The sequence below is a fragment of the Syngnathus floridae genome, chromosome 8 (genome assembly GCF_059516105.1).
Source record: "Syngnathus floridae isolate MCC-2025c chromosome 8, RoL_Sflo_1.0, whole genome shotgun sequence".
Taxonomy (NCBI): Eukaryota; Metazoa; Chordata; class Actinopteri; order Syngnathiformes; family Syngnathidae; genus Syngnathus; species Syngnathus floridae.
The window spans coordinates 8,410,866-8,433,377 of NC_142420.1; the positions used below are offsets into that span (position 1 = coordinate 8,410,866).

A 22,512-nucleotide genomic window follows, 5' to 3' on the forward strand; every position below is an offset into this window, starting at 1 on the left:
CTGGTATGGAGTCCAAAAAAAAAAAAAATGCTGATAGAATTACGTGCTGGGGTGGTTCCGCAGTGGACGCTGGAGAACACTCCCTCTTTTTCCCCCCATCTCGGTTTATTGCAATCGTGACCCAGTTTTTGATAAGCGTTGAGAAATAATGGATGGATGCCGATGATAGACAGATCAGAAAGAGAGAAGGGTACTAGTGGAGTATTAGTCATTCTTTTTAAGAGGCTAATGAGCCTCTCGCTGCGGAACGCACACTCTGCTGGCCCAAATAAATACTTCTTTCAGTACTGTGCATGTGTTTGTGTGCGAGAGAGGAAGGGAGGGGGGAGGGAGGGGGGGTAGTCCAGCACTGTGGGCTCTCTGTGTTGCACTGACAGACATTAACCAGCTGCCTGCATTCCTCACTCGCTTTCTCTCTCCTGGTTCCTTGCTTGATTTTCCTTAGCCTTGTTCAAGTGATTGCAGAATACTATTTCACCCTTTTGCTAATACCACCAGTATGTTATGCTAATTATAATCAACCAGGACTTTGAAAAAAATCTGTAGTGGGTATAGTGAGTATACTCAAATGTGGTTTTGGAAATATCAAGAATATTTTTTGAGATCCAGCAAAGTGATTATTAGATAGCTATGGGAAAAAGGAACTGAAGTGGCTTTGTTATACTCGCACTTTAACAAGATTTATCGTTTATTATGAGGTTAAGATCATATAGAGTTTTCATGTATGTTTAACATTTTGAATTAATCCAATTAAAGAATTACAAATAATACAATTTAAAATATAGCTCATCTAATTACCTAAATAAACTTGTTTTATTTTAGACAAATTTTAGTATTTATTTGGGGTTTTCCTCATTTATGAATGGCCCATTGGCCTGTTTAAAAAAAAGTTAAAAGTGGCCCCCAGATCTCAAAAGTGATCCATCCCCTCTTTAGAAAACCAAGTGCAGCTTCTGATAAGATACAGTTTGACTTTATTAAGCTCTCATGATAAAAATGAAGTGCATGTGCGTTTGACTGTCACTATCTCACCCCCTTTGTGACGTAGTCAGACAACAAGGTCAGTCTACTGTTTGTATTAACCACAAACTTGACTGTGTTGCCCTTTGGTTCTGCAAATAAAATTCAAATCAGGATAAATTTGACCTCTAATCACATGACATGAGTGAAAGCTACAGATTAAACTGTCTAGGTAAATCCTCTCAAGCATGTTGGTCAGAAAAATGCAGCCGGCCCACATGCCCGAAGATCTGTCTACAAATTGAATTAGCAAAAGTAGAAACCTTGTGTTTTCCCCACTTCAAGGCCGTAAATTCCACAGAATAGAGATACTGTAGCTGCTCAAATACTTGGTCTGGCGCACATGTGCCTGACTATTATGAAACCATGCCACCAATGACCCAAACGAATCCTTCTTCCTTCTTTTGTTTATTTCAATTGGTCTCCAGTAAATATCCAGCCACAACAGGCCGTGGTCCAAAGGCCGGCAGGCTGTCTGGAAACCTGTTGGACCACCTCCATCTGCCCGACCACTGCACACACCGCCACGGAGCCACAGACATACACAAGCAAACAGCGGTCGTTACACAACTCCGAGTGTAGACAGTTGACCTGACATGGCAACTACATGCTGAGGTTGGGAGGCATATTTTATTTGGCCTACTTGGAAATACGTCTCGTGCCCGATAACACTTCATTGAGAATTTCGACGCTGACTGAGCGCTGCAGAACCGTCACTCAAACTCGAGAAAATTTACAGAAAATTTGGGTTGGATTCCGAACTGTACATGTCACACGGCTTCCTTTATAGACACGTTAAAGAACGTGAATTTGTGACAAATCTGCTCGCTTGTCTCCGGTATGAAGAGGTGGCCACCTGTCAGACATTTATTTTCTTTCTTTTTCTTGAAGAATGTCAGGAATGTTTTTACAGCCATCTTAACCGGTTTTGAAAGTGCAGGTGGTTATGTTTTATGTTACGCCGTGACTAAGAGCTAAACAACAGAATACCTTTCCACTACGCACGGACGTTGAACCTCGAAATCTGATCGGACTCACTCCAACTTTTTAAATTGAATCGTCTTCATTGTATTATTTGAAGACTGTGACCCATTTTAACAGATGGAAAGTTCTTCCAACACAGCCACAGATAAATAAATGCTTTAGATAAAATGATATTTACTGATTAGGAATGGTGACGTGTTGGTTTGTAGTCGAAAGGGCTTTGTGGGCTTGCGCGAGAACATTCGCCTTCATATCAATCGTGGAAAAACCACTAAGTGAACAGACACTGAGAGAAAAAAATTAATGATGGATGGATGGATGGATGGATGAATGGATGGATGGGAAGCAAGTCTGCCATTTAATACTTGCGCTTCATCCACGGCTTTATTGTACTGAGGCGGTCGGAAAGACTCTCAAGGGAAATCACAGTGTGCTAACATTCCTAATCAATAGCTTAAGTGGCCGATGTCTTTAATTACTCCATGGCTCTGTTTACAGACATTTGACCCAAGTAATGACAAGTGGCCTGCATGCTGAATTAATTTAACACACCCATCAATGTAGTTTATCAGCAAAGCTGACATATGGCGGAAGTCTTGTGTCGGCAAATCATGAGACAATTTCATTGTTTCAAAGCAACGATCCGGACCATGCACTTCCTAACCAGATGTATGACAAACATAGACAAAATATGTACACAATACATACTCTTAGTTTATATATTTGGTTTTTTTATCAGCCATTTTTCAATGCACAAATAAAATATTCACTTTTAGACACCATTCAGTAGTGGGAAGTAATAAATAAAATATAATATATGAAAAAATTATATATATATATATATATATATATATATATATATATATATATATATATATATATATATTTTTTTTTTTTTTTTCCCTTAAGTATAGAGCGAGAGCACTTTCTCCACCTGAAGATAGAAAAGGTTTGGCTAAATTGTTGTTGTGAAAAAGTGGCTGTTATTATCCCCACCCTCTTGGCAGAAAAAGAGAGTGGGCTGCTTGAAGAGTGAGGACACTTTTGTAGAAAGATCTGAAAACACCACTGTGGCTGTACGTAACTTGGACCTACAGACTTTTGTTTCTGCTTTGACATATTTTTTTCCTTTTCTCCTCATCAACAAGTATGGGTGCACCGTGGCTGATCGCAGGCTTCGTGCTTGTGCTGTGCAGGCTTTCCGTCTCATACGAAGTTTGCCAGCCCATCTCCACCCCGCTGTGCTCCGGTCTTGCCTACAACATGACCATCATGCCGAACCTCCTAGGCCATAGTGACCAAGCTGACGCGGCTGCGGACCTGCGCCGCTTCGACCCCTTGTTGAAGGCCCGGTGCTCGGAGGGTCTCAAGTTCTTCCTGTGCAGCGTGTATATTCCTGTGTGCACCGTTTTGGACGAAGCCTTACCCCCGTGCCGGCCCCTGTGTGAGCAGGCACACCGAGGATGCGAAGCCAATATAACTGCGATGGGCTTTGAGTGGCCGGAGAAGATCCGCTGTGAGAAGTTCCCTGTGGGTGGATTGTGCGTGGGCCATTTTTAGCAGGCAGGACAGCTTGCTTCAGACTCTTCTACATCATCATTAAAAAGGGAGGGGGGTGAATTGAAATTGAAGACAGCATCTTGATTTGCTTTGGTCTTTTTTTTGGGAGACATTTTTAGCTTCTGGTTATGTTAAGTTTCTATTATTGGCAATATTATTTCGAGAACACTATCTTTATCTCCAGTTACAATAATCACTTTGACATTTTTCTCCTTTTTATTCACTTCACAGCTGTCAATGTGGACACACAGTGTCATTTATGTTAAAAATATCCATGTTTGAAAACCAACACAATTAAAGCTTTTTTTTTGCAAAATGTGGCAGTGTTGTCTATTGTCCTCAATCCAAATTGACCTTTTGGCCGATTTCTTTACAAGTTTGACTTGTTTGGAGGCTCGCTGACAGCAAGGAACTCCTCTGACTTTTTTGGGGGGGCTAAGCGTCACTCCAACTAGATCTCCCACTCTTTACTCCCCCTGCCTCCCGACCTCCTCTCTTCTTCCTTTCCTGTCCCCTCCCCCCAGGCCAACCTTCCCCCACATCCTTTCATCCCAGTCAGGCAAGAAACCCAAATGCAGTGAGGCCAACAAGAACCGCCTACACCACCACCCTCACTTTGTGGCCAGTGTGTGCGCGAATCGATTGTGTTGTAAATTTGACCCAGTGTTAGTGTTTGTTCCCACATTGATTGTTGCTGGAGGTCTTGCAGCGGCCTGTTGGGATAATGGTTGCTTGCTTAAAACTTTAGACATTTGAAACACTTAACCACAGTTGCCTGGGGCCTAAAAACATTAGGTAGATAGGTAAATTAGACGGATAGATAGATAGATAGATAGATAGATAGATAGATAGATAGATAGATAGATAGATAGATAGATAGATAGATAGATAGATAGATAGATAGATAGATAGATAGATAGATAGATAGATAGATAGATAGATAGATAGATAGATAGATAGATAGATAGATAGATAGATAGATAGATAGATAGATAGATAGATAGATAGATAGATAGATGGAAACTTTTCCTTTAATATCTGCCACTGTTGAGAAGTTGGCAGGAGTCGCAATTGTGAATATTTCAGTAAAATCTCTGGTGTAATTTAATTACTGAAGCATATTATTCTCCAACGGGGAGTAAACGGCCAATCAGCGACGAGTCCTGTAGGAAAACAAGTGCCGCGATTGGCTGAGACGCCGCAGTCGGTTTCCAGGCGCCCCACGGCTCGCTGTAGAGGGGGAGGGGGGGTCTGTGAATGGAGGGGTGCCTTGAAACCGAGCGCAGTGACGAGAACCAGCGAGCCTGCGGACTTCCAACCGCCTGGAGAAGCCGACACTCGGACGAGTCGAGAATAAAAGATGGTAATTTAGGACGTTTTTCGCTCGTGTTTTTCCACCGAGTTCACGACCAAGCGTTGAACACACCTGGGGAGATTTGATTCCCGTCGTTTTTCCATTTTCGCACAGCTCTGGATGCGTTTCCCCCCCTCACACCGGAGAAGTGAGAGTGGGCTGCTTGGAGTCACTTACAAAGACCATCAAGAAGTCATGACACGACAGAGGATCTATTTGGATGAAACTGTTTGAAATAAACCTGAATTCGATCGTGGCTGGAACCGCACGAGTTACTCGGATTGCCAGCAAGGCGCGAGGACGTTCAATGTAGATTTGCGACGGTTTTTTGGACCCTTTTTGAGTCGCCCTACTTGGATCAAAGTTTTTCCTTCCTTCCCTCCCCCTCCTCCTCCTCAACTATGGCGGCGGCCAGGTCCACCAGTGGCTCCGCGCTTGTGCGGATCATGTGGCTGCTGTGCGCCTTGTCCTTCGCACCAGCGTGTGCTCAACACTACAACAGCGAGAGCGGAATATCCATCCCGGAGCATGGATTTTGCCAGCCCATCTCCATACCACTGTGCACCGACATCGCCTACAACCAGACCATCATGCCGAACCTCCTGGGCCACACCAACCAAGAAGACGCCGGGCTGGAGGTGCACCAGTTTTACCCGCTAGTGAAGGTCCAATGCTCAGCCGATTTAAAATTCTTCCTGTGCTCCATGTATGCCCCCGTGTGCACGGTTCTGGAGCAAGCCATCCCCCCTTGTCGCTCTCTGTGCGAGCGCGCACGTCAGGGTTGTGAAGCCCTCATGAACAAATTCGGTTTCCAGTGGCCCGAGAGACTTCGCTGCGAGGCGTTCCCGGTCCACGGCGCCGGCGAGATCTGCGTGGGTCAGAACACGTCGGAGCCCAGCAGCCCGGGCTCCTCGTCTTCTCCGTACGCACCCGAGCTGGTGACCCTCCCCCCCAGCTTGGGCCGACCCAAGCTTCCGCCGCACAACCAGTACCCGGAGTTCTCCTGCCCGCTGCAGCTGGATGTTCCGTCCTACTTGGGCTACAAATTCATGGGGGTCAAAGACTGCGGGGCACCCTGTGAACCCACCAAGCCCACCGGGATCATGTACTTCCGGGAGGATGAGGTGAAATTTGGACGGCTCTGGGTGGGCATCTGGTCCATCTTGTGCTGTGTGAGCACTCTGTTCACGGTGCTCACCTATCTGGTGGACATGAGGCGCTTCCGCTACCCCGAGCGGCCCATCATCTTCCTGTCCGGCTGTTACTTCATGGTGGCCGTGGCCTACGCCGCGGGCTTCTTCCTGGAGGACAAAGTGGTGTGCGTGGATAAATTCAAAGAGGATGGCTACAGAACGGTGGCCCAGGGGACCAAGAAGGAGGGTTGCACCATCCTCTTCATGGTCTTGTACTTTTTTGGGATGGCCAGCTCCATCTGGTGGGTCATCCTGTCGCTCACGTGGTTCCTTTCGGCCGGCATGAAATGGGGTCACGAGGCCATCGAAGCCAACTCTCAATACTTCCATCTGGCCGCGTGGGCCGTGCCCGCCATCAAGACCATCACCATCCTCGCCATGGGCCAGGTGGACGGCGACGTGCTGACCGGGGTGTGTTTCGTGGGCATCTTCAACGTGGACGCCCTCCGGGGCTTCGTCCTGGCCCCGCTTTTCGTCTACCTGTTCATCGGCACCTCCTTCCTGCTGGCCGGCTTTGTGTCGCTCTTCCGGATCCGCACCATCATGAAGCACGACGGCACCAAGACGGAGAAGCTGGAGAAGCTGATGGTGCGCATCGGCGTGTTCAGCGTGCTCTACACTGTCCCGGCCACCATCGTCATCGCCTGTTACTTCTACGAGCAGGCCTTCCGAGAGCACTGGGAGCGCACCTGGCACATGCAGACGTGCAAGCGCTTCGCCGTGCCCTGCCCCATGCACAACTTTGCCCCCATGACGCCCGACTTCACCGTGTTCATGATCAAGTACCTGATGACCATGATCGTCGGGATCACTTCGGGCTTCTGGGTCTGGTCCGGCAAGACCTTGCAGTCGTGGAGGAGGTTCTACAAGCGCCTTAGCAACGGTACCCACGGGGAGACCACGGTGTGAAGTGTAGCAAGGTACAAAACATAGAGAAATGAGGTCTGATAGCTTTCAATTTTATACCATTTTGGTCATATTTTTCTATTTGTGACAAGTTCGCAAGGCCCTCAGACAGAACTTTTCTCTTCTCTATATATTCGATATTAAATGGAAGAATCTGCAGTTTTCTTTTAAACAATCCCAGAACTCTTTTAATGTTTTTTTTTTTTTGTACTTTTGGATTTGAAACACATAAGCTCGCTGTCATTAATACCGGACTTGAAGTTATCCCTAGTTACTCACATTACATCCATTTTTTTTTTTTTTTTTTTTGCTTCCATGTTGAATGTATGTCGCGTGTCCGCTCTCATGGTGGCCAAACATGATCGAATAAGGAAAAAAAAAAAAAAAAGTGCCAAGTGCAGCCAAATGGTCCAAGGACTCTGAATGCATTCTGTAGGCTTCCCTGCATTGGACATTTTAAGTTACTCTGCTTGTAGAAAGAAATGCTTTAAGTTGTGTGTTAGATTTAAAAAGAATTTAGCAGCAGCTGCTCACGTTGCTGCCAAATGGCTACGCACAACTCTCAGTGAAAACGTTTGCCTTTTTTTCCTTTGTCTCTCGCATTGAATGTTCACTCCGAAAGATGAATGAAGTTACTCGTTTGTGTTAGTTTGCACAAGGTTTTGAAAAGTGTTAAACTTTAAAGTGACTGTTACACTTCAAAAGGCTTGTTCGGCGTCATCTTGGTGACTCAAGCCCTGATTTCTTTTGACCCTTGACCTCTGTTTATCTGTTACTCAACTGGTCAGTTTGAGACCTTCTCGCCACTTTCGAGCTGTTTCTACATTATAAACCTCTTAACTAGTTGATGTTTTTGTGTCCCGTTTCATTATGAACTCATCGGTACCATGAAATGGGCGGATTTCCCTTTTAAGATGTTTGGAGACCACACACACACAAACATGGGCCTCAGCTTCGTCTGTGTGTGTGGTCCTGACATTGGTGGACCCCTGATCAGAAAGACTGTAATAGGTTTCTTCTGCGGGAGTGGAAATGGTGCTTGAGAAATTTTGAATGTTTATACTTGCTTAGATAAAAAACATTGTTCACACTTTAAGCCTGCCATTCTTTATTTTTGTTACATTTAGACGTGTTGAAATGGATTTGTGTGTGGGGAGGGAGGATTTTTTTTTCTTTAAAAATTGTTCCACACAAGACTGAACTTTTCCATAAAGAACGGCATGTATTTTATGTTCCATGAGTGTGTGCCACACGGAAGCCATGTTTCTGTTCATGTGTGCCTGATTCTAAATGACCGAAAAGCACAGACGAGCTGAAAAGAAAAAAAAAAAAGGCTCACGGGGGGGGTTTTGAGTGTTGACTAGTTGTCGACTAGTATGCGCGTACTTCTATTTGCATGACCTCGAAATGTTTACCAGTTCATAATGTTTTACTAATGGACAAGAACCAAGTGTCTTATAAATCAACGCGTGTTTTACAGGCGAGTACTGCTCAAACATGTAATCAGAGTAGTTTTTAAAAAATAATATTGTATATTGGGGACAGTAGACTTTCAGGTATGCATTGAAAATAATTCAATCCCGACTACCAGCCTTTTGGACCACAACTTCAAACAAGTCAGTGGAGGAACAATCTGGTCGGTGCACCATCATTTTTTGGGGGGAGGGCGGAGGTCATGTTGCACATTTTTCTACATGTAAATAACGCAAAGATAGAGTTTAACATGGAAGTTGAATGATTCACAACTATATTGCCAACACATTAGAATGCATACAAGTAGAACACAATGTACATTCTCATTTTGATAGCAACATCTTAATTCATGTTAAAGAAATCCCCATGTGAATGTGTAAGGAGGCTGCGTGAGCGACGCAATGTTGTTTTTGTATCATTTCAGATTTATGCATGTGTGTGTGTGTGCGCGTGCGTGTGACATTGGAACGTTATGCAAATTAGTCATTGCACACGCCCAGCTTCGTATATTGTATTTATGGGGGTGCTCATCTCTTTTTCTTTTTCCTCACTTTTTTTTTTACTTGTTCTCAAAGTCTGTTGTGTCTGTACAGTCTGAATAAAAGTGATAAGGTTTGTAACTTGTGGTGTGGCCTTTGTGGTTTTGTACAGGAATTCGGCATATTACTCACAGTTCACCTGCTCCATATCAGGTTGCGCTGAAGATGCTTTGTCAATAAGCGGAGACGTTTCTTTACAGCAGACATTTTGGCCTCTCCTGGCATCTCAGGCAAAACAGTCCTGTCTGAGACACATGACCTATGAGATAGCAGCAGTGACACAGAGGCTACATTGTCAACCAGCTTAACAAAAAAAAGTCACCAGACTATGAACAATGCATATCTTTAAAGTGTCATGTTACTGCTGCTCCAACTGACAAATACTGTATAAAAGTCAACACACCCCTCTCTGAATTCTTGTAATATGAAAAAGACATGAAGGGGCAGGATCAAATTTGTACGAAAAGAAAACATTCAGTTGTTTTTACCGGTGAGATTTTACAAAATGATGTAATCATGACTGACAAATAAATCCATTCATTCATTCATTCATTCATTCATTCATTCATTCATTCATTCATTCATTCATTCATGATCATGTTAACAAAAGTGCATTTGTGAAAGAGGCAATACAGGAAATTTGCCCTTAGGGGTGGCAATAAACATTCTGTTAAGCAGGTCCATTAAAAACAGAAATTGCATTTTTTTATTTGTATAATGGTATATGATAGCAATACAGTATAAGGTAAAATATGTTTAAAAACTCAGATGTGTTTATAAACTCTGAGTAATACCCCCCACCAACTCGCTTAACAGACCAGACCCCACCTTTTGAAAAGCGTCCATGCAGATATGAAGAACGGGAGGATGGCGCCCTCAAGTGGACAAAAAACATAGCTCAATGGGAGCGTTTGACCGTAAGTGTCTTATCAAATGAGCCTCCCATTATGATTGCTACAGGACAGACCTCAGGAATAAGGGACTTGTGAAAAATTGATTTTAGTATTAATCTTATTTGTATAATTGACATTGTATAATTGCCCTTGCTAATTTTGTTATAGTTTATTAAACTTTATTTAGTTGTATTTTGTTTCTCTTGTCATTCACCACGCTTATTTTTGATAAAGTTGAGGAAAGTACAGACATTTGTTTTCAAATGTAGGCAGTAAAAGTAAAACGTCATCAGAAAAATCAACCCAAGACATTAAACATTTCAAATTAGGTACTTGAGCAACAGCACTAAAAAAAGATGAGTAAACTGCAAATTTCCAAAGCAACAAATTTGAATAAAATATTAAGTTGGCTAGTTCAACAAAATATTTAGAGTTTTACTAATGTGAAAATTGACTTTCCTGCATTTTAAACAAAGAAATAAATTGCCCCTTGTATTGTCCCAATTTAAAATTATAAATAAAATCAACGCAAACATTTTAAGAACAAATAACTTGCTTGCACATTAACATTGTTGCCATAAATGTCAATAGTTTACATTTTAAAGGTGTTCCAATTTAGGTGACTGTGTTAGCAAAAAAAAACCCAACACAAGTTGTAATTTTTTTTTTCAACATAGGATTCATTTTTAAAAGAGCTGTTTTAATGAGATTCTTGCAAGAAAAATCCTTTTTTGCGCCACAGAAATTTTTTACACGCCTGTCTTATCTTGGGAAGGTTCAAACCGTACATAAAGGGTGTTATCATTGGCTGGCAAATAAGCAGATACACAGAAAAAAATATCCGCACACTGTCAGGTAAATCAACCGCAGTGATCTTGGCCTCCAGAAAAATGAAGGCGCAGCCGACAAACAAGTTTGACACGGAAACTATCTGAGGCGTGCAGGTAGTGATGGCTTTCTGCCTATTCTCTCTAGACGTATCCAAACAAACCATCAGGACCTTTACATATGACACCACAATGAGCCCGAAAGGTAAAACACTGGTCAGGAAGCCAAAAAAATCTACTACGCTGTTGACTTTTGATATTGTACATACGAGTTTAGCTACTAATTCATAGTTACACAACAAGTGGTTAATAACATTGCTGCAAAATTTCAAATTGACTACAAAGAGATAGGACAGCAGGGAAGTGGCATAGGAATACACCCAGATAAGAGTCACGATGATGGCCACTGTCCCCGTGCTCATGATGGCGTTGTAGTGTAAAGGCCTGCAAATGGAAACGTATCGATCATAAGCCATGGCTGCCAAACTGCAAAACTCAACAGAAGCAGAAGAGTAGACAGAAATCATCTGTACAAAGCACCAGGAAACGGGCACCTCGTGCGCCACTGAGAACATCTGTGAAAGCATGAGAGGATACAGAGACGTGCTGCCATTTATCTCATTCACCATTAAGTTACAAAGTAACATGTACATTGGCTCGTGCAGACTCCTGTCCACAAAGATGACCGTGATGACTAAAGTGTTGGCCACCCATATTGAACTGTACCACAGCAGCAATATGAAGAAATACAAATACTTCAACTGTCCCATGTTACTGTAAGCTCCCAGCACGAAGGAAACAACCTCACTTGAGTTCTCCATTTCTTAAAATAGTCCTTCGGATGTTATTTATAGTTCAAGCACACAAATCATGAAGCATTCAGCGCTGAAAATTATTGCCAGCTGGCCCTCGATGAAATCCAAAAACAAGGAATGAAAAATATATTGAAGGCAGACTGATGTTCCATGGTTATTGTTTGATATAATCTATCAGAGCTGCTTGGAGTCATTGCGTTGTTTTGTCCCTTCTCGCCACAGATGTGTCAATGTAGACGATGCGAAGAAAGCAAGAACATCAGTCATATCATTATTGGAATTGACGAGTGTGGCATGTGTCGAGCGCCCGGCGGCTCTCGACCAGCCTGATCACGGCCACACATGAACTTTTATATGTGAAGTAAAGTAGGATGGGCCTAAGCTCAGCTTCGCCTCGTGCAAAAAAATACATATTAAAGGGGAGGTCAAGTCAGAAATGTACTTCACAATAATTTGTTCTATACAGCCCCTCGAGTCTGAATACAGTACTCAGATTAATATTGTTTTGATTGAATATGAATTAAGCAGCAAAATCCACTTGTTTTTACCTATCTTGAGTAGGGGGACTGAAAATGACATCACAGTGCCTACGGGCAGCTTGCGAGTCATGTGACCAATCCAAAACAACAAGAAATAAATAACTATATCAATATGGTCAGTGATGCAATTTATTAATAAATGGGAATACTTGAACACAAATATATGCAAACAGATACATTGAGGGAGGAAAAATACTGATATTGATTTATTGTTATATGATTGAAGTGGGCATAGGTAGAAATGTTTACATGGATTGTCGTAGTTTTGTGACAGGAAGCTACGTTGAGGTTTTTCACTAGAGTGAACCTCTACGGCAGTTGGATCATCAACTGATGGCTTGTGGGCCAAATCCAGACCACTGAACAGTCCAAACCGGCCTGTGACTGGATTCAAATAATATTATGCTAAAATTTGATTCCTATTGAACTTTTATTTGAGAGTTTGACCCCCCAAAATTTGGGCCCTCTGACAAATAGAGTTTGTGGGCCCTGCTCTATGGGGAGGAAAAAAAATCCTAATTCTGTGGCTTCACCACAATTGAAAAAAAACAGCCCAAATTATTATAATTGATTAAAATGATTTTGGTTTTATGTTTTTTCATTGGAATAATTGATCACAGGTTACTAAGGGCTACTACGCTCAACAGTTGGGAGGATCAGGCAGCTTGTTATATTCTAAGGAAATTAAGCCAATATAAAAAAAAAATGGCTAACTGCTGCTCTGCCGAAACCATAAATACAAATTTAAGGTAAAAATAAGTGATTCTTATGCTGCAATTTAAAATTTCTCAAGGAGCTACAGTTGCCATAGAAATAAAGTATTGTAAAGTAAGTAAATAAAATAAAGTAAAATAAATAAATAAAGTAAGACAAAGTATTATATACTTAAAAATAACAGCCAATTCAAGGCAGCTGTTTGTTTGGTATTGTGTTTATTTGTCAGGCAAAACCTTTAATGAGTGTTATTTTTGTCTAAATGATACAGAGCAAAACAAGACGAGAGCCGACAAACATGTTTTCCCCAGTATTGATTAGACAGACTATTAGCTGATGTAATTCCCATTTGTTATGACGCTATGACATACATGATAGCAACAAACACAGTGTAAATATGATGATTAAACCTCAGGGTCATGCGTCCACTATCCCCAGGACATCAATCTACTGCCAGTGCATGGCGCTGGGACTAAACATTCCCTAGTGGAGTCAAGACACAAACATGTGTCCACTGTCACCGTGACAATATCAGAAAAACAGGACAATGGCCGCCCCCCTCTGAAAGTATTGTTTTTACAAAAGACTCAAAGCATTAGTATTTGTAGCAGAATGCCACGTTTTAGGTGGACAAAAGCACACTATTATAAGTATAAAACAGAGTAAATTGTCAATTTCGGATTCACAGACATAATCTGTATTCAAAAACAAATCCTGCGACGCGTTCGGCCACCGCCTAATTGCTAATGTAGCCGTTAGCGGGCAGTCAAGCTAGCAGCCACCAAGATTGTTCATAGCTTACTATATAACAACAGCAAGGGTCAACAAAATATAAGGGAAACATGTAACATGACTTTTATTTTAAAGTTGGCCTTTGGATGCAATTGCTTTGGCGGCGGGATTAGCTTCAAAATGAGGCTGGCCATTAGAGTACAAAAAGCGTGGTGACAGGAGGTTCAAACAGGAGCGCAATATTCCATTTCCAGCACTCATGCACACTGGCTTATGTACATCCCTCCTTGTTCTGTTAAAACCGTATATTTCTCAAACCCTTACACTTTATTTTTAAATACTGCTAACAGCTCATGTCTGTGGAAACGGCAAAATATCTAAGCTTGCTGACGACGTTAGCATTTAATGATCACACGGTGGACCTTTACTTCGCTATGATTAGGTTAACAAGCAGTTTAACAAAGTTGTAATCTCAGATTTGTTTTTATAACAGGTGATATTACCCTACGACAGGGCGGACATGTTAAATTTGACACCGTCCGACAATGCACGATAACAATTCTGCAACTCAAGTGTCAATATTTATGTGACTATTCACTATTCCAAGCTCCATTTAGGAAAAACAAAATTGTTGGTCATAATATCACTGCAAACATTAGAAGCTTTTTTTTTAAAGGTCACTCCATTATGACAGCAATTTCAGGGACAGTGTGAAACTGAGAGTTAGAACACCATTTTTGGACTAAAATAGTAATAAATATTGGATTCACACTTATTTTTAATAGAGCATTAAACAACTGTTTCATAAACAAGAATCTTTCAAATTCCCTGGCGATGGAGTACGCTGCTATCTTCTGATTGGAGCGTTTTGGTGCTCAGCAAAGTATAAAAAGAGGTGCCCTGTTTGACCAGCGAGGAGATCTTCATCTTCCTCATCCTGTCACCAAATTAGGCAGGAACAGGGTGGAGGAGAAGCGTGGAGGAGAAGCCGGCGATAACAACACGGGGAGTCGATGTGCCGAATGGAACAACGATGAAGAACGCAACTGCATTCACCTTTTTTCATTTGACAGGATTGAGCCACATGACGCAACGGCTTCGAGTGCTTCTTTTCGTAATTACCTGGCTGTGTTACGCTGCCATTTTGCTGGTCAATCTTGTTCTTATTGTTACTATCATACTAGAGAAAAAACTGCATGAACCCATGTACTTGTTTTTATGCAATCTATGTTTTAATGGCCTTTATGGGACTGTTGTCTTTTTCCCCAAATTCCTTCACGATCTGTTGTCGAAAAGTCACGTTATATCTTATTTTGGCTGTCTGTTGCAAGTCTTTGTCATCTATTCTTACGCGGCGTCTGAAATGGCCATTTTGACAGTGATGGCTTACGACCGCTACGTGGCCATATCTCGACCGCTGGAGTATCACTCCATTATGACAAAATGCAGGATGGTGTTCTTGATGATCTACTCCAGAGTAACGCCTTTGCTCTGCCAGGCCATTGTGGTAATCATGAGCTCCAAACTGGAACTGTGCGGTTCCCTCATTGACAAAGTCTACTGCGAGAACTGGTCCCTCCTTCAACTGTCCTGCAATCCTACAACATCCAACGGTATCGTCGGATTTGTGCTTATTGTATTTTACTTTTTACATGACCTCTTCATTCTGTGCTCCTATGTGCAGCTGGTTAAATTAGCTTTGAGGTCTAAAGAAGGGAAAAAGAAGTTCTTGGGGACGTGTGTGCCGCATCTGCTGTGTTTGGTCAACATTTCCGTGGCTTTGCTCTTTGACCTCATGTACGCTCGTTACGGCACCAGCTCCATGCCTCGGAGTCTCAGGAATTTCATGGCCATCCAAATTCTCGTTATTCCACCGTTACTCAATCCGATCATTTACGGCTTGAAACTGTCCAAGCTTCGAAACAAAGTTTTGCAATATTTTAGAGGGAAGAAGAGCTTTGAATAAATGAAGATCTATTTTGTGCAAATGAACAAGTTGGTTTGGTCTCTTATTGAAATGTTGTTTTGTAATTTTCTCAAAATATTTTTTCCATTTTTCTTTTTCAGAAAACTAGACTAAAATAGCTAATGAGACGTGGGTTTTTTTTTCCATTTTTATGTCTCAATGTCAGAAGTTGCTGGTTATTAAAATGGTGCAAGACAACTCATCTGTCACAAAGTATTTCATAGACGATACCATCACCCAAGATCTCAGTCTTGTCTATATCATGTTGACATTAGAAATAAAAAAAAAAAAGTCAACTTTGTCATTGTAATTTTGGTATCTGTTTTTAAACGAAGAGAGTAAAAGTAAAAAGCACCCATAAACAAATCCTCATGGAAAGAACAAATACTTGAGCAGGGGTAAAAAACAAAGTACAGTATTTTTACTTGATTATTTCCCGCCACTGCGCCGAATCAGATCTCGTCCCAAGAGTGCTAACAGCCAGCATTAAAAGGCGCACGTACATACTCATGATGATCATATCTTCCGACGTGAGCAGTAGCTCACGGACAACATCATGAAGACACATGGTGGTAAGTATGGAGTATGTGGCTCTTCACTGTGTGTTCTGAATTGAAATTTTGACAGATCATTGAGGGCAAGTCGTCATTTCCAACCATACATGAATAAGAAACTGAAGCAACAATAGAGTACTTTTAAATGTTACATTAAGGACTCATCAAAATGTTACCAAGGAGTTACTGAGTGGGAGTTATACTGTGCTCTGAGGTTGACTGGTGATCAAGTCATGTAGAAAATAGAAAATGGTTGGCTTCTCTGCTAGTTCTCTACTGCCACGGTGATCTGAATTTCCACTTTGGAAACTATAATGAATATTAAAATGAATAGCATTGAGATGAAGGTGTTGAGAGAGCTGGAAAAGAAGCAAGATGAGAGAGAGCAAGTACCAGAGGATTTGCACAAACTACTTTTTTAGAGCCAGGACATTCTTCATATGGTGCATAGGTGCTACTTACCCTCGTTTCCCTTTTCACAGAAACAAGTTCATTTTTTTCCAGCTTTCATATCATATGTTGGACCATACTTTCTGAGAACCACCCTTCTCTTTTCTCTTCACAGACGGTGTCAAGTAACAGTATGTCTTCTGAGTTTGCGGGTGTGTAAGGATGCCCAACCTAACGCTTCATCCTTACTTTAATCTCACCATGTTCATAAACATCGGCCCGTACCGCTACCCGGCGCTGGCGTCATGCCTCCTCCTCTACGTCTTCATCGTGTGCGCCAACTGGGCCGTCCTGGTAACCATCTGCCGCGAGAAGACACTTCACGAGCCCATGTACGTTTTCGTCGCCTGCTTGAGCTTCAACGCCTTGTACGGCTCCATGAGCTTTTTCCCCCGCTTCCTGCTGGACCTGGCGTCCGACGTTCACCTGATCTCGCGCACGGCCTGCTTCACGCAGATCTACTTGATCTACACGTATGGAGCCAACGAGATGACCATGCTGTGCGTCATGGCATACGACCGCTACCTGGCCGTGTGCCATCCGCTGCACTACCACACCAGGATGACGGTGAAAAAAGCCCTGAGCCTGGTTGGCCTGGCGTGGCTCATTCCCGCCATCTTTCTCACCATGGTTATCTACCTATCCGCAACGCTGCCCCTCTGCGGCAACGAGATCTACAAGGTGTTTTGCGCAAACTGGAATGTCGTCAAGCTGTCATGCGTGTCCACGGTGATCAACAACGTGGTGGGCATGTTCATGACCATCAGCACCGTTTTCCTCCCGCTCACCTTTGTTCTCTATACGTACACGCGCATCATAAGGACGACTTCGAGATGCTCGGACAAATTCAAGGGGAGAGTATTTCAGAGCTGTTTGCCGCACATGATCTCCTTTGTCATTTATTCCTGCATAGTGTTTTTGGATATCACGCTGAGCAGGCAAAATGTGAAGGAGATGAACGCTTTTGTTGCCATCATCTTATCGCTAGAGTTTGTGGTTATTCCGCCGCTTCTCAACCCCCTGGTGTACGGGATGAAGCTATCATGTATACGTAAACGCATCTTCAAGATGGTGTGAGACGGGGCCTTCGGCTCTGCTTTTCCTCAGACAGCAAGTTGAAATGAATTGAATTCTAAGATTTATTATTTTTAAATATTTTTTGTAATTATTGTCAATAAAGAAAGCCATCTTTAAGCACTTGGGGGTATTGTGAAATCCAAATCCATAGTGAATTTGACATCATCACCAAGTATAATGAGTAATGTTACACAGTAAATGTGTTGTTGTTTGATTTATTTTATATCCAAAACAATGCTTTTCTTCACTGATGACAAGAACATTCAAGTCATGTCTCAGGAAAGTTCCATGTTCAATAAATCTCAGACGGTCTCCAGTGCCAATGCAGACCATTTGTTTTATTTTTATTTTTCCCACCTTTAAAGATTCCAATTACCAATGCAGACTATTTTTTATTTTTTTCCCACCGTTTAAGATTCCAATATAGCAATCGATCATGATCTCAATCTCCTTTTTTACATTGTGATGTCATAAACAATGAACAAGTATATTTCCGAGACAATAAAAAGTATTGATTACTTTCAAATGTAGGGAACAAATTGCACAACAAAGTATTTCTACTTTGCTACTATCTGCCACTGAGCTAGAGTCAGAAAAATTCCCAAGGGTGCAAAGAGACGGCCTTAAAAGCTGCGTGCGCTCGTGGTGAGCGAGTCTAGCTTAAACGTGAGCAGTAGCTCACGAACAACAACATGAAGAAACGTGTTGGTGAGTATGCACTATGTTTGTGGCTACTGAGCGTGTCATATTTGTATTCTTGAAACCTCTATTTATCCCGTAAAAAAATATTAGGGACAAACATTTAGAGATTTTGGATCATCACTGTTGAATTCCGTTTTCCACAAGTCTGCAGCAGAGTAGCGTGACCAAAGAGGGTCAATGATTCATTCACATTGGAGTGCAATTGTGCTTAATGAGCAATAATTTGATGTTACAACAGAAGTGTTTGATGTGTTTTTGTGCATGTGTGTGTTAACTGCAAGTCAACTGTATTGTTCTGAACCAACTCGTTCAAGCACGAGTAGTGCTGAATGGCTTTATGTGATGTGCGGAGTGCCAGTGATATGAACTATCCCAGCCGGGATTGTGTTTTGAGGCTTCCACATTAATAATTGTAATAATTGAGTGCTAAGTTCTGGCTGCTCAGGTACCAAGCACTGCATTATGAAACAAAGGAGTAAAACAACCTTTAACAATCTCTTGCGACCAAAGGGCTGACATTTATAATTTATATTCATTTATAATTCATATTAATTTAGTCATAGCACACCACAGGAAGGTTTGAAATAAAGCATATATAATTTTGTCCTGGTTCATTTTGAATTTTGGTGTCACCATACTTTCTGAGAACCACCCTTCTTTTCTCTTTTCATAGACGGTGTCAAGTAACAGGTTGTTTTGTCTTCTGAGTTTGCGGGCGTGTAAGGATGCCCAATCTAACGCTTCATCCTTATTTTAACCTCACCATATTCATGAACGTCGGCCCGTACCGCTACCCAGCACTGGTGTCATTCCTCCTCCTCTACGTCTTCATCGTGTGCGCCAACTGGGCCGTCCTGGTGACCATCTGCCGTGAGAAGACCCTTCACGAGCCCATGTACGTTTTTGTCGCCAGCTTGTGCTTTAACGCCTTGTACGGCTCCACGGGCTTCTTCCCCCGCTTCCTGCTGGACCTGGCGTCCGACGTTCACCTGATCTCACGTGTGGCCTGCTTCACGCAGATCTATTTCATCTACACGTACAGTGCCAACGAAATGACCACGCTGGGCGTCATGGCCTACGATCGCTACCTGGCCGTGTGCCATCCGCTGCACTACCACACCAGGATGACGGTGAAGAAAGCCCTGACCCTGGTCAGCCTGGCATGGCTCATTCCCGCCATCTTTCTCACCACACTCATCTACCTGTCCACAACGCTGCCCCTCTGCGGCAACGAGATCCACAAGGTGTTTTGCGCTAACTGGAATGTAGTGAAGCTGTCATGCGTGTCCACGATGGTCAACAACGTGGTGGGCATGTTCATGAGCATCTGCACCGCTTTCCTTCCGCTCGCGTTCGTTCTCTACACATACACACGCATCATAAGCATGACTTGGAGACGCTCGGCCAAATTCAAGGGGAGAGTATTTCAGAGTTGTTTGCCGCACATGATCTCTGTTGTCGTTTATTCCATCACCGCGTTTTGTGATATTGTGCTGAGCAGGCAAAATGTGAAGGAGATGAACGCTTTTGTTGCCATCATCTTATCGCTAGAGTTTGTGGTTATTCCGCCGCTTCTCAACCCCCTGGTGTACGGGATGAAGTTATCATATATACGTAAACGCATCTTCAAGATGGTGTGAGATGGGGATTGTGGTACTACTTTTCCTTATTAAGGCAGCAAGTTGAACTGAAATTAATGTTAAGATTCATTATTTTTAGATAATTTAATTTATTGTCCATAAAGAAAGTCAGTTTTAAGCACGCAGGGTTTTTGTTTAATACAAATCTTTAGTGACTGTGACATCATCACCAATTAAATGTTACACAGTAAATGTGTTGTGTGATTTATTTCATATCCAAAACAATGTTTCTCTTCACTGATGACAAGAACATTCCAGTTAAGTCTCAGGAAAGTTCCATGTTCAATAAATCCCAGATGGTTTCTAGTGCCAATGACGACTATTATTTATTTTTATTTTTCCCACCTTTTAAGATTCCAAGATAGCAATCAATCAAGTTCTCAATCTCATTTTTTACACTGTGATGTCATAAATAATTAACAAATCTATCAGGTACAACTTATCTAAAGCACAGATACCCTGAAATAAAATCTACATCAGTACATCAGCAAAGTATTTGTACTCTGTTACTATCTGCCACTGAGCTGGTGTCAGAAAAATTCCCAAGGGTGCAAAGAGACGGCCTTAAAAGACGCGTGCGCTCGAGGTGAGTGAGTCTAGCTTAAACGTGAGCAGTAGCTCACGGACAACAACATGAAGAAACGTGTTGGTGAGTATGCACTATGTTTGTGGCTGCTGAGCGTGTCATGTTTGTATTCTTGAAACCTCTATTTATCCCGTAAAAAAATATTAGGGACAAACATTTTGAGATTTTGGATCATCACTGCTGAATTCAGTTTTCCACAAGTCTGCAGCAGAGTAGTGTGACCAAAGAGGGTCAATGATGTGATTGCATTCACATTGGAGTACAATTGTGCTTAATGAGGAATGATTTGATGTCACAACAGAAGTGTTTGATGTGTTTTTGTGCACGTGTGTGTTAACTGCAAGTCAACTGTATTGTTCTGAACCAATTCGTTCGAGCACGAGTAGTGCCGAGTGGTTTTATGTGATGTGCGGACTGCCAGCGATAAGAACTATGCCAGCCTGGATTGCGTTTTGAGGCTCCTGCATTCAATAATTCATTTAATTAATCCTGCATTCAATAATTCATTTAATATATTGCATTGTGTCAAGTGTAAAAATATTTCATTATAAAATATTCATTGACTTGACTGCTAAGTTCTTGCTGCTCAGGTACCAAGTGAGTAAAACACATTTAACAATTTGTTGTGACCAAAGGGCTTACAAACTATATTTATTTAAAGCATATATAATTTTGACCTGGTTCTTTTTGAATTTTTGTGTCACATATTGTACCATACTTTCTGAGAACCACCCTTCTCTTTTCTCTTTTCATAGACGGTGTCAAGTAACAGGTTGTTATGACTCACGAGGATGTGGAGCATGTAAGGATGCCCAACCTAACGCTTCCTCCTTACTTTAACCTCACAATGTTCATAAACATCGGCTCGTACCGCTACCCTGCGCTGGCGGCATGCCTCCTCCTCTACGTCTTCATCGTGTGCGCCAACTGGGCCGTCCTGGTGACCATCTGTCGCGAGAAAACCCTTCACGAGCCCATGTACATTTTTGTGGCCAGCTTGTCAATCAACGCCCTGTACGGCTCCATGGGCTTCTTCCCCCGCTTCCTGCTGGACCTGGCATCCGACGTTCACCTGATTTCCCGCGTGGCCTGCTACGCGCAGATCTACTTGATCTACACGTACGGTGCCAACGAAATGACCACGCTGTGCGTCATGGCCTACGATCGCTACCTGGCCGTGTGCCATCCGCTGCACTACCACACCAGGATGACGGTGAAGAAGGCCCTGAGCCTGGTCGGCTTGGCGTGGCTCATCCCCGTATTCATCTTAAGCACGGTCATCTATCTGTCCGCAACGCTGCCCCTTTGCGGCAACGAGATCCACAAGGTGTTTTGTGCTAACTGGAATGTAGTTGAGCTCTCTTGCGTGTCCACGATGGTCAACAACGTGGTGGGCATGCTAGTGACAATTTGTACCGTTTTCCTCCCGCTGGCCTTCGTTCTCTACACATACACGCGCATTATTGAGACCACCTGGAGACGCTCTGCAAAATTCAAGGGCAGAGTTTTCCACAGCTGTTTGCCACACATGATCTCCTTTGTCATTTTTTCCATCGCCATATTTTGCGATATAGCCTTGAGCAGGTACAATGTGGAGGAGATGAATTCCTTCCTTGCCATCATTTTGTCTTTAGAGTTTGTGATGATTCCGCCAGTTCTCAACCCCATGGTGTACGGGATGAAGCTATCAGATATACGTAGACATATCTTCAAGATGCTGTGACATTCCGCCAAAAATTAACTGAGTATAACTAACTAATTTAACCTACTGCAAGGAAGTGTAGTTAAATGAGATTTATTATATTGTATTAAAAAATTAAAATGCAATCAAATGATTCTTAAGTCTTTGACGTTTTTAATTGATCCAAATAAAGTTTTTTTTATCACTTGTATTTGCAGTATGCAGATTGTAATGCAACATAATCAGACAGTAAAACAAAAAAATGTAATAAATGTATTGTTGTGTGATTTATTTCTTATTTATAGAA

The 22,512-nt window shown here is 42.3% G+C and overlaps 8 protein-coding genes across 9 annotated transcripts in view; 6 read left to right on the forward strand and 2 right to left on the reverse strand.

Annotated features, from left to right (window-relative positions):
* LOC148394359 (alsin-like) overlaps positions 1-22,512 on the reverse strand; it is a 45,744-nt gene that overhangs the window by 19,955 nt on the left and 3,277 nt on the right. The window contains exon 3 of the mRNA XM_088383571.1: positions 9,162-9,274. The gene's annotated coding sequence lies outside the window, so the exon portion shown is untranslated. The remainder of the gene's footprint in view (positions 1-9,161; positions 9,275-22,512) is intronic.
* On the forward strand, positions 1,537-3,868 carry LOC148394361 (frizzled-1-like). Of its 2 annotated transcripts, none has more exons than XM_088383585.1 (2): positions 1,537-1,635; positions 3,153-3,868. In XM_088383585.1, the coding sequence occupies exons 1-2, from the start codon at positions 1,628-1,630 to the stop codon at positions 3,562-3,564; spliced, it is 420 nt and encodes a 139-aa protein (XP_088239711.1). In that variant the 5' UTR covers positions 1,537-1,627; the 3' UTR covers positions 3,565-3,868. The 2 variants fall into 2 exon arrangements, with proteins under 2 accessions (XP_088239711.1, XP_088239712.1); XM_088383586.1 differs by lacking the exon at positions 1,537-1,635 and adding an exon at positions 1,791-1,868.
* Positions 4,823-9,110, forward strand: LOC148394362 (frizzled-7-A-like). The gene has a single exon (XM_088383574.1). The coding sequence runs from the start codon at positions 5,320-5,322 to the stop codon at positions 7,018-7,020; it is 1,701 nt and encodes a 566-aa protein (XP_088239700.1). The 5' UTR covers positions 4,823-5,319; the 3' UTR covers positions 7,021-9,110.
* LOC148394363 (olfactory receptor 10A6-like) lies at positions 10,623-11,646 on the reverse strand. The gene has a single exon (XM_088383580.1). The coding sequence runs from the start codon at positions 11,568-11,570 to the stop codon at positions 10,623-10,625; it is 948 nt and encodes a 315-aa protein (XP_088239706.1). The 5' UTR covers positions 11,571-11,646.
* LOC148394364 (olfactory receptor 6N1-like) lies at positions 14,634-15,538 on the forward strand. Its single transcript, XM_088383275.1, has one exon. The coding sequence runs from the start codon at positions 14,634-14,636 to the stop codon at positions 15,513-15,515; it is 882 nt and encodes a 293-aa protein (XP_088239401.1). The 3' UTR covers positions 15,516-15,538.
* On the forward strand, positions 16,658-17,693 carry LOC148394365 (olfactory receptor 6N2-like). The gene has a single exon (XM_088383202.1). It carries the CDS (start codon positions 16,682-16,684, stop codon positions 17,594-17,596), a length of 915 nt encoding a protein of 304 aa, XP_088239328.1. The 5' UTR covers positions 16,658-16,681; the 3' UTR covers positions 17,597-17,693.
* Positions 19,024-19,938, forward strand: LOC148394366 (olfactory receptor 1D2-like). Its single transcript, XM_088383200.1, has one exon. It carries the CDS (start codon positions 19,024-19,026, stop codon positions 19,936-19,938), a length of 915 nt encoding a protein of 304 aa, XP_088239326.1.
* Positions 21,285-22,247, forward strand: LOC148394367 (olfactory receptor 10A3-like). The gene has a single exon (XM_088383201.1). The coding sequence runs from the start codon at positions 21,303-21,305 to the stop codon at positions 22,245-22,247; it is 945 nt and encodes a 314-aa protein (XP_088239327.1). The 5' UTR covers positions 21,285-21,302.